Source organism: Rosa chinensis, chromosome 7 (assembly GCF_002994745.2).
Source record: "Rosa chinensis cultivar Old Blush chromosome 7, RchiOBHm-V2, whole genome shotgun sequence".
In the NCBI taxonomy this organism is placed as follows: domain Eukaryota; kingdom Viridiplantae; phylum Streptophyta; class Magnoliopsida; order Rosales; family Rosaceae; genus Rosa; species Rosa chinensis.
In genome coordinates this window covers 27,297,169-27,308,778 of record NC_037094.1, presented here as the reverse complement: position 1 = coordinate 27,308,778, position 11,610 = coordinate 27,297,169, and the positions used below count along the sequence as shown (strand labels likewise).

The following is an 11,610-nucleotide window of genomic DNA, read 5'->3' as shown; positions in this document are numbered from 1 at the left end:
GGATGTTGTCTCTTATATATAGTTTTTGTACCATGTTGGAGTGCTTGTGGGATGGATAAAGAACATCAGAATATTCTTAGGTTCACCCTTAATGTGAACGAGCATATTCGCTCTCTCTTCCGATTAACTCATTTTATCTTTATTATCTTGTGATCCAACCTTTCATGTTTTATAACATAATATAAAGATTAACTCTATACAAAGCCAATCAAATTGGAGACATTTTAGTTATTCATTTCTATTAAATGCATGGACGGTTTATCATAATAGTAGTGAGTGTTGCTAGAACCATCCATTTATTTGATTCAATTAGATGATTAAACGATCTCTGATTTGATTGATTTTTTTTTTTTTGTAGAGATGATCTTTAAAAGCTAATTTAAAATATGGACCATTGGATTATAAAATTATTAAGTAAAGAGTGAACTTAAAAATTATCCTACCAGATTGGCAACTAAAAGCAAGCTAGCTAGCATATCCATTAGAGAAAAATGCAGCCACCCTCCCCAAACTATCATGTCAAGGCCAATTTGATACCCGAACTCTCAAAAGTATCAGTGTGATACCCAATCACATATTTTGACATCAACGTGATACTTCCGTCAAAAATTTCTAACGGCTCCGTCTATTTGCTGACGTGGCAAGCATATGGGTCCTATGTAATATTTTTATCAATGGCAGAATGGTCTTTTACTATAACTAATTAAAAAAAAACGGAGTAACTAATTAAAAAAAAAAAAAAAAAAAAAAAAAAACCCATCTCTCTCTCTCCTCTTCCTCTCTCCTCTCTCTTTCTCTCTTGGTTCTGGTTTTCGGGTTTCTGGGCTTTGATGACTTTGGAGGCTATCAGTCTCTCACTTTCTCTCCTTCTCTTGACCCCCGTCTCCTCTCTCTCACCAACTTCATCCTTGATTTCTTCGCTATCCACCATGCCTCCATATCTATAGTAGCTATTGGTACTCCTCCACGACCAGTCGATTCGGACACCAACATCGACGACGACGATGCCGCTGCATCCGTCGATGCCTAAGACAACGAGGATCACCATCCCCAAAACGACGCCGTCGTTTCCCAATTGCAGCTGCTTCCCAATGGCGAATTGTGAACCAGGGGCAGAGGGGAGTGTCGTTACTCAGATTAAACGACGACGTCAAGGGTGATAATGGTGGTAGCAGCGAAGAAGAAGAAGAGATTGGAGGAAGTTCTGATTCGGCGATCACGAGAGCGATCAGAGAGGATGAGAGTCGCTGGAATGCGCCTTTAACGCCTGAGAATGTGACAAGGGTTATGGGTGGCTGCTGGTGTCGGAGTTGTGGTGGTGGAAGTGGTCGATCGGCCTTGATGGTGGCCGTGGCCGTGGGTTCATCGACGGCTTGGGTCGCCGGATGCCTTTCATGTTAATGGTGAAAGTTTTCAGGTGGGATTCCAATTTTGGTAGTGGAGGTGAGAAATTGAAATTTTGGATTAGAAGTTGAATTGTTTGTTCTTGTTTTCAGACATTGTTAGTTCTTTTTTCTCAATTTGAATTGGATTAGAAGTTGTCAAATTGCTGCATTTGCATGTAATGTGAGATTCTTGATGTTGGGGGTGGTATCTGTGATCGGGCTCGCATTCGAGGCCTAAATTGGAATTCATTTTGGCGCGGCTGGTTGGTGGTTGATGACGTTGTCAAGTAAGTAAGGAAATGTGGTGGCAAAGTTTGCTTCGGAGGTTGCGGTGGTTTGGCTAGAACCAAATCCCAGAAGAAGAAGAAGAAGAAATGAAGACGAAAAACAAAAAAAACAAAAACAAAAGGGTAAATTGGTCATTTCACTTTTTTGGGGGCCCACATGCTTGACACGTCAACAAACAAACGGCGCCGTTAGAGATTTTTGACGGAAATATCACGTTGATGTCAAAATACGTCTTTGGGTATCACATTGATACTTTTGAGAATTCGGGTATCAAATTGGTCTTGGCAGCATAGTTTGGGGATGTGGGCTGAAATTTTCTGTATCCATTAACACTTCTATTAGACATCTGATACGCTAGAATTACTGTTACAGACTTTCCATTTTAGATCATTTTCCTTAATTGTTTGATGTAGGACGAGATTTTAGCCAACTTCAACAAAGAATCTCGAAAAGAAAGAAGCGTCTGCACATTAAGAAGAATGATTTGAATATTGAAAATTGGTATTCAAATAGGCTTCTTAATGATGGAATTAATCATAAATTACTCTTTTGGATATATCGGGATTCTCGAGCGAAATCTTGGTTGAGATTCCAAATATATGTTTGCGTAATATTCTTTAATATCTAGGATTTTTATTTCCGATTTTTATTTAATTAGGTGTCCTAGTTTTAGTCTATAATAAATTGTTCTTTTTGTTTTCTAGTTGTATTAGGTTTATTCTATGTGCCCTATATAAGGCACCTCTTCGATTGTAATTTTGATTAAAAGTTATCAATAAAAACCAAATATTAGAGAATTTTCTCTATGTTTCTTACGGTTGTGCCCGTAATTGCTAGTGGATTCTAGCTCATCTCATATGGCTTTCGACGCTTGACGGAGCCTCTTACTATCGTGTTCACGCTTCCCGCATCATTGTTGGTACCACTAGAGGCCAACATGTAGGTTACACAATGGAGGAAACCTTCTCCCTTTCCTGTGTATTATCATAAACGATCTGGTTAATTGGCTATAATTTTCAGACACAAATATATAATTAATGTTTTGTTAATCATACTAAACTATTTTAGGTAATTAAACCATCATTTATTTGTTAATTATTTAATCAAAAAGAAAGTACAAAAATGTGCTACATTGTTCTCTGGCGAACTGCTTTAATTAAAGGCATTTACCTTCGTTTCGTACATAGAAGATCTACATTCGTACGTCAGAATGATACAGTCGGTGCCAATAAGAAGGCTGTAATCAACCAACCACACAAGCGTGAAGAATAAAAGGCTCCACTAGCCAAGCAGAGTGAGATGGATTGGTCCTACCTACACTAGAACTAATAGATCGAGATGGCTTAGGTAGACAATGGCTGGGTTTGCCCTTGCATCATGGTGATCATACAGTTCATACTCTTGCATGTGAATACCCACTACCCACAAGCCAAGCTAAACTAGTATTCACGATGATCTAATAATAACACAAATGCGGCACAGCTTGTACCATTCAAGCTAGAAGAGACCTCCGCACATGCACGCAAAGGCAATAACTTGTTCTTTGCACTAGGGGAGTAGGGGTGGAAATTTTGGCAACTGATCCACTGCCGCCTAAAATCGCACTGTCATTTTTATTTCATATATTCGGTTTTGTTTTTGTTTTTGTTTTTGTTTTTGTAGTTAAAACTCGCTACTAGCAAAATGAGCAATACACGTACACAAATTTTGTACATACTAACTTGTCGTGGATAAGTGAGGAGATGATTGAAGAGATATGGTTTGGGGAAGTTTGATCTTTGGTGGGGGTCCTCGGTGAGATTAGGCTTTAGCTGCACAGATCAAGCGATTGTGTGCGTGTGATCGCAAGGAGACATACTCAAACTTGAGATTTGAAGACATCCCATCTAATTGAATAGAAATTGCTTATTTTCTAGTAGATACTTCTACATTACATGCATATCATGTATGAGATGACATATAATTACCCCTATGAAAAATCAATCAACCAAAATATAACCTATCATACTCAAATAAAGACCTTAGTTATCTTAATAAATAGTTTTTCTTAGTTACCTTATGAGTTGTTATATTGATATCAAAGGTTGTTAAGGTGTTGAATTATTACATTAAAAACTCCACTTCTCATCAAAAACTTGCATGTATGTCCCACGTTGGGAAAATCAAAAGCCTTTTGGTCACTTGATTACCATTATTCCAGTTTCAAGTTATTTGAATTAATTACTCGTTTGCATAGTTTAGCGCCACAAGGTTATGGTGAATTTAGCAGATGTTTAATAATAGATATGATTTTCCCAGAGAAGCTGATCGAAGAACGAAAAATTCAGAATATTGAATTCCTGGAGATCAGAAATTATGAAAAATCTGCGAATTTACATTTAAAAGAATCTTCTAAATTAAAAAGGGTCCTTACTCATAGCCCATTAGTTTTAGTGCGAGAGCAAGAGAGCTCAGACACTCAAAGTCAAACCTAAAACGCATAGCAAAGGGCACTCAATACATTTTGTTCAGGCTACAGTAGTCCCCACAACAGTAGAATGCAAGCTATAGAGAGAATTTTCATTTTTATCGATCAGTATCAGTTTTGGCGAGGAAGAACTTTTCCTGAGCTGCATTTAGTTCAACGCACATGCCGTAAGTGGTTGAAACAGACAGGTATGAATGTCGATCACGTAAAAGAAGTAAAAACTAATACTGCTGCTGCTTCATACTGTTGATTGCGTAGTGAAGATGAGTACAGGATCGAGGAGGAATATATATGTTGATTGAGATGGATCATTTACAATAATTATACAATGGCACTTTTTTTTAAGGTGGCAAACCAGTACTGCTGTTCTGACATATAAAATAACATTCACATATGATCACTCTTTCATGATCACTATCAGCTTAAGTTTCAGCTCTATGACAATTGGTTGGCCTGTTGAATATAGAAGTTGCAATCCAGAAAGGCCATGCATTGATCAAGGTGTCGTTTCGTGTCAGAAAACAGACAGTAGGAGATGATATTATCTTACGCTGTTCCACATTAATTTCACTAACAGTAGGATTTAGGGTCATGCAATTAAAATACATAACTTGTTAGTAGAATTATTAATTTGCGTCTACTTCACTAAATGAGTAAATGTTATCTTCCTATACAATTTATATATACAAAAAGTTATCTTCATCTACAACCTATTGAATCTCTGGCCATAAATTTTGTTACTTTGTGAACGAAAGTCACATTGTGTAATATTAATCATATGGTTTCTTTCTTTGGTCGTACGTAGTGCTAATAACATTAACCATTCGAATGGTGCTGCAATCAAGTTTACAAAGGCAACGTCCGCTTTAGATCGAAACATGGAGCCTGCAAACAACTACAGTGAAGTCCACCAAAAACACTACCTAGATATCTCCATCGATCCTGCATTATAAATATCTTTAAAAGAAAGAACGTCGGTCTCTGTAATTACACAAGTTTGTCGGACAATCGCACCAGTTGAGCCTGCCTACATACTTATATTTCTCAAAAGAGACCAATTAACTATTAGCATTAGTTCAAAAGATCATTGAGCAATGAAGTTCCATACTCATCTACTAGTTTGGTAAACAGACCAGTTTCTCGAACCCATGGCCAGCTTAACTTGTTCAATTTCGGTCAATTCTATAATACTAGATAAGCAGATAAGCATGCCATCAGATAACACACAGAAAAGGAAAATTACTAAATTAGGTGTCTCGAAAGATCTAGCTTAACAAAAAGGCTTTCTTGCATTACGATTTATGGGAAACAGCAAAAGCACACTAGCAGCTTCACTAGTGTAAGTGTAACGTACTGAGTGTGACATATGCTTGTACTGGACCACCTTCTTGAGTTGGGGCACCCGAAATTCTCTTCTGCATGTGCATTCAACCACCTTGGGATCAGTAGACGCGTTACAGGACCCCCTTCCCATTCCTATATATACCTAGCTACCTTCTCTTGCATTCTACACCAGGCACCACCATTGTTGTGGGTTTCATCTGCATTGCTTCGATGGCTTCTCAAAGAGTTCAGAGTCTTGTTTTCTTCGTGTTATTAGGTGTAGGCATATGTTCTGCAGCAAGAACACTCCTGACTTATGAAACGTATCCTGCTATCGGCCATGGTGGCGGGGGTGGGTCCGGGTATGGAGGTGGTGGTGCTGGAGGTGCAGGTGGTGGCGGAGGAGGTGGAGGCAGTGGAGGTGGTTATGGCGCTGTAGGTGAACATGGTGCTGCTGGCTATGGAGGCGGTAGTGGTGGTGGAGAAGGCGGTGGTGTTGCGTATGGAGGCGCTGGTGGACATGCGGGTGGTGGAGGAGGTGGCGGTGGAAGTGGTGGTGGCGGTGCATATGGCACTGGAGGGGCTTATGGTGCTGGCGGTGCTAATGGTTATGGAAGCGGTGGTGGTGAAGGAGGTGGTGCTGGGTATGGTGGAGCTGGTGGTGCTGGTGGAGGCGGTGGTGGTGGTGGTTCTGGTGGTGGTGGGGGAGCTGCATATGGAGGAGAGCACGGCATTGGTTATGGAGGTGGAGAAGGTGGTGGTGCCGGTGGAGGCTATGGTGCTGGCGGCGAGCATGGTGCCGGATATGGAGGTGGTGGGGGTCACGGTGGTGGCGGAGGTTACGGTGCTGGAGGAGCAAGTGGAGGTGGATATGGAGGTGGCGGAGGAGCTGGAGGTGGAGCCGGAGGAGCTGCCGGTGGGTATGCTGGTGGTGGGGGCGGAGGCGCTGGAAGCGGTGGTGGTGGTGGTGGTGCACATGGCGGTGCATATGGAGGAGGTGGCGGGAGCGGTGAGGGTGGTGGTCATGGTGGTTATATTCCTTGAATTGATTACCTTTACTTTCATTGTCACAACCAAAATTTACCTCTTCTTACCTGTATTAGTATTAAGGATGGAAAAAACAAAAAACATAGAGCAACAATAAGAGTACATGTGGGTAAGAAGATAATTATTATTATTATTATTATTTGAAAGTATTTATGAATCCCAGTTGTATGCGTCCAAAGGTTGTATCTACCTATTGATGATTAATGGAGTCTTGTTCTTCTTAATTTATTTATCATGGGAGCTAGTTTACTACGGTACGTACAAAGTTGCATGCAAGTAAATTATAAACAGAAGTTACAGAAACCATCTTGATCAACTTTTTTCGATCACTTTACTTAAGCTAAAAAGTTCTTATCCTTGATCATTTGGTTTTCGGTAGGAAGCTAAGTGAATTAGTGCGCTACTCCATAGCAATCAATGAGAGCAGAATTGGTTAATCCTCGGAACATCTCTTACATAACATTTTCAATCAACTCTTGATGCGTATGCTTTCTGGTTTATGGTAATCAAAAGCTGGTCTCTTGAGGAAAGGACGACTACGTATGATTTTTAGGGCCTTTCGTTTATCTTTTAATCATACAAACAACCTTATTAATTTAGTTGTGAAGTCTGTAACATCTGCTTGAATGATTTCTACAAAGTAGATAAAAGGAGGTGGTTAAAGACATTATTCTTGAAAATAATAAATTATAATCATTGCTATAACTCATCGATTAGAAAAATTGGCATTACAACAAAATTTGTATCTAAAATCATTTTACATTTTTGGTTTTCTTCATAAAGAAATTAACATATAAAAAACGCAATCAATTTGCTCTCAAAGTAGTGATGATGTTCATTATAGTGCTGAGGGATTGTCTTTTCAAATCAGATAAATTATGTCTTAGATGGAGAATTTGGAAGTGAGTAGACCAAGAAACACAAAATCAGCACCATAAAAGCTCAACACAAGATCAAGATCATATTCCCTTCAAAGGTTTAGGCTCGCCCTCTACATAACTTGTAGAGTTGTAGTTGATAAAAGTTAAAGGGACATAAAAAAAAATGTCTAATCAGATATGTGAAGACTCCGTAGAAACTTCACTCTTAAAAAGACCTCAGTATTGATAAAGTAATTTAGGATTCACATCCAAAATCAATTGACAATGGATGGAGTGGCCCAAACTCTTATAAACCCATAGGCAAGCTCCTATTTTTTCCATGTGGGATGTATATATATTCTCAACACACCCCCGCACGTGTGACGAATTTTCAAGCCATACACATGGACAACTTGGGTGATATGGAGCCCGTGTGGCCGTTAGGCATGCACACTTGGGTAACCTGGCTCTGATACCATGATAAAGTAATCTGGGGTTCACATCTAAAACCAATTGGCAATGGATGGAGTGACCCAAACTCTTATAAACCCATAGGCAAAGTCCCATTTTTCCCATGTGGGATGTATATATATTCTCAACAAGTATGAAGATATTTGAAAACTCACCATTTTTTTTGCCAGACAAGATGGCCTATATTGGTAAACTCTTTTTATCATCTCCATTGGAATGTGCATTTTCTTTCTTGGCGTTGAGGTATAAAATTAAAGGACTAAATACTGTTTAGTCTTTGAGCTTTTAACCATAAAACACTTCAGTCTCTGACCTTCTAATTTCACACATCTTTTGTTTATAGATGATAGTCTGCTGTTTGGGAGAGCACATATTGATGAACTGATAAGGCTAAAACAGTGTTTATTACTGTATGAATGTGCGGCTAGACAGAAGATCAACTTCCAAAAGTCTGCAATTGCTTTTGGACCAGGTACTTCAGGAGATCAGGAGCTGTCTATTACCCAACTACTTGGAGTTCCAGTGGTTCCATTTCATGAGAGATACTTGGGATTACCAACAGTTGCGGGAAGGAATCGAAAGGAAATGTTCAAAAGAATACATGAGCGCCTCGACTATCATTTGCAGGGATGACAGTCCAAACTCTATCGAAGGCAGGAAAAGCTGTGTTGATCAAGGCCGTTGCACAAGCCATCCCGTCCTACACTATGTCGGTGTTCAGATTGTCCAAGGGCATTTGCCGAACTTATCGGTCTAAGGTGGGTAAGTACTGGTGGGGTAATGGTGGTAAGAAGAAAGGAATACACCGGTGCAAGCGGGATGTCCTATGTAAGAATAAATTAGCAGGAGGCTTGGGATTTAGGGACATTGAATGCTTTAATCATGCTCTACTAGTGAAGACTTTGTGGCGGATTGTGCTTGATCCTGAATCATTGGTTAATCATATCCTACAGTTGAAGTATGGCATTGGAGGTAATTGGGCAGCGACTCAGGTGGGAACAAAGCCATCGTTTATTTGGAGGAGTCTTGTGTGGGGAAAGAAATTGTTGTGTGCAGGGATTCGCTGGAGAATTGTTAATGGTGAAACTACAAGAGTCTGGGAGGATAAGTGGTTGCCTTCACCATTGACCTTCCGGATTGTTACTCCAAGATTTATGCAGGAAAATACTACTGTAAACCAATTGATGGAGAGGCCAGGTATGTGGAATATTAGTTTCATTAAAGATAACTTTCTGGCGATGGATGTCGAGAAAATCCTCTCTATCCCTCTCTGTGAACGAAGTGGGGGGGATGTGGCTATTTGGCATGTTACGGAAGATGGGTATTATACAGTGAAATCAGGTTATTGGCTTGGAATGGAGTTGAAGCAGGTAGGTTTGAGAACAGAGTGTAGTGGGGGGAATGATGATTCAAACTCCAAAAATGTTTGGAGTATTCTTTGGGGTCTAGCGGTCCCTAACAAAGTCAAGCTTTTTCTATGGAGAGCTTGCCATTCATTCCTTCCTTGTGTTGAGCGTTTTTTTAAATGCAAAGTTTGTTCTCATGATGAGTGTGGTAGATGTGGAAGAGCGAGTGAAACAGTCTTACGTTGCCTCTGGGAATGTCCAAAATCTCAGAAGGTTTGGAAGAAGACATGGTTGAGAGGATTTGTGAAACACTGGAAGGAGCTCTCTTTTACCGATCTTGTGCTTCATGTGGCTGTAATTGGATCTCAAAGCGAGTTGGAGTTATTTGGATTGGTTAGTTGGTGGATCTGGAAATGCAGGAATGATGTGGTTCATGGTAAGTCCGATTTGGAAGCTGGACAGATTGTGCAAAGGAGTTTGGAGTGGCATCTTGAGCTTTCACCAATGCAGACCAGTAGCATTACATTGTGATGTCGCTTTTGTTGAGCGACCAATTTAACCCTGAAATGTCATTAGTAGTATAAAGTAAATAGGGATCATTCTATTCCGGGGATTGAGGGTACACCTGTCAATGTAGGACAAACAAACAATTAAAATTAAAACAAAGTATAATATTTACAAAAATATAACAAAATATATACATATTTACGAAAAAGGGGGATTTTTGATTTTTGGTTTTCTAGTTTTAAACTGAGTTAAGAAAATAATTAAAATGCAAAAACATAAAAATATAAATGGGATGCAAGAACAAAGATCAAATTCGAAACTCATGATTAAAATTGATTCAAGTTCATCATTGTTCATCATAGTCATGCAAGAGGAGTTGATCATGTGAAACGTTCAAAAGCAAACAATTTCCCATATTTTACTTTCAATGCTAATTAACCTAAGCGAAAGCACCTAGATTAATTCTATCAAACATGCAATCAAACCCTAGAAAGCTAGTCAATCATGTCATGTTTAATGCATTAAGCACCTAGAAAGGCTATCAACTCAAATGTGCAACTTAGTATGAAAAAGCCCACCTAATTGCAATCTTCTTTGATTAAACTCGGTTTTTGTACAAAACCTTTACTACTTATCGATTCAAGAACACAAAACCAAAAAGTTGATCCATGTTCTCGAATTCGTAGCAACATTCACATAAAAACCCTAAATGTTTCGAACCATTCAAGATTATCATACAAAAGATTTCTATCATGCAAATTTAATCAAACACTCACACAAAAGCAACCATAAATCGCAATATATGAATCTGAAAATTAACAATTAATCATAAAATTTCAGAAAACAATATTTGTTCAAACAACTGTGTCAACTAAGGCATAACCAACGAAAATTACAAAGCAAAGGTTACAAGGAGAATCGGATTACACCGTGATGAAGATGAGATGAATGAAGTGATGAATGGACTCTTGAATTTCGAAAGCAATCTTCAAGGATGGTGATGGATGATGTGCACGGCTTGTCTTCTTCTTCCTTGGCCTTGCTTGAACTTCGTGGTTGCCCTAGAGGATGGAGATGAACACGGCTAGGCTAGGGAGAGTTTCTGATTTTTTTCTCAAAGTGTAAATGCAAAAGTGTGGAACTAGGACCTTCTTGACGTTGAGAGAAGAGAGGAATATATAGGGGACGGCTTCTAGGTCTTCAAGCCGTGAATTTCTTCTTTATTTTCCATGGAATTAATCTGAAAATGCCACATAGTTTCCTCCAATGATAGCATGCCACATAAGCCCTATGAGGTGGTGCAACCAATCACAAAATTCTCTTTTAATTCCCTAGAAATATTGCCGAAATTCCTTGAGATAATTTCTGATTTTTCTTGTTTAATTTCGGCCAACTTCCTTTAGGAATTCTAGGAATGAATCTAGACTCCATTTAAGCTTTTCTTGGTCTCCACCTTTTTCTCTTTCCTTAAAACTCTCTAGGAAATCTTTTTGCCGAAATCTCTTTGTTTACTTCTTGATTCACACGGCAATTCTCTCTCCTTCCTTGTATTTCTCACGGCAATCCCTAGCTTCTCTCTCTCTTTAAACGGCAAAGGCTCAAGATAACTCTTCCAAGAATATCTCATTCCAAGAAAATCTCCCTAGAAAATCTCCACCAAAATCTTCTTATTATTTCCTGATTTTCCACGTCATCTTCCTTGTTTCTCTCTAGGATTTCACGGCAAAACATCTTTAGGGCTAGGGTTTGCGTCACAAACCCTAGTTCCATGGGCCTTTGTGGGCTTTTATCCAAGTAGCCGAAAATCCAACAAGTCTTGAGAGTTTTTGGGCCTCCATGCGTCACCTTTATGCCATGTCATCATCTAGAGTCTTCAAGAAGCTTCCCTCATGCCATGTACTTCATTAATTCGATCT

The 11,610-nt window shown here is 39.2% G+C and overlaps 1 protein-coding gene across 1 annotated transcript; it reads left to right on the top strand.

Moving 5' to 3' along the window:
- The first annotated feature begins 5,630 nt into the window (after nt 1-5,630).
- Nucleotides 5,631-6,742, top strand: LOC112175191 (glycine-rich cell wall structural protein 1.8). Its single transcript, XM_024312851.2, has one exon. It carries the CDS (start codon nt 5,695-5,697, stop codon nt 6,505-6,507), a length of 813 nt encoding a protein of 270 aa, XP_024168619.1. The 5' UTR covers nt 5,631-5,694; the 3' UTR covers nt 6,508-6,742.
- The last annotated feature ends 4,868 nt before the right edge of the window (nt 6,743-11,610 follow it).

Excerpts from the sequence above, each read along its gene's own strand:
- LOC112175191 (XM_024312851.2), top strand. The coding sequence starts at position 5,695 with ATGGCTTCTCAAAGAGTTCAGAGTCTTGTTTTCTTCGTGTTATTAGGT.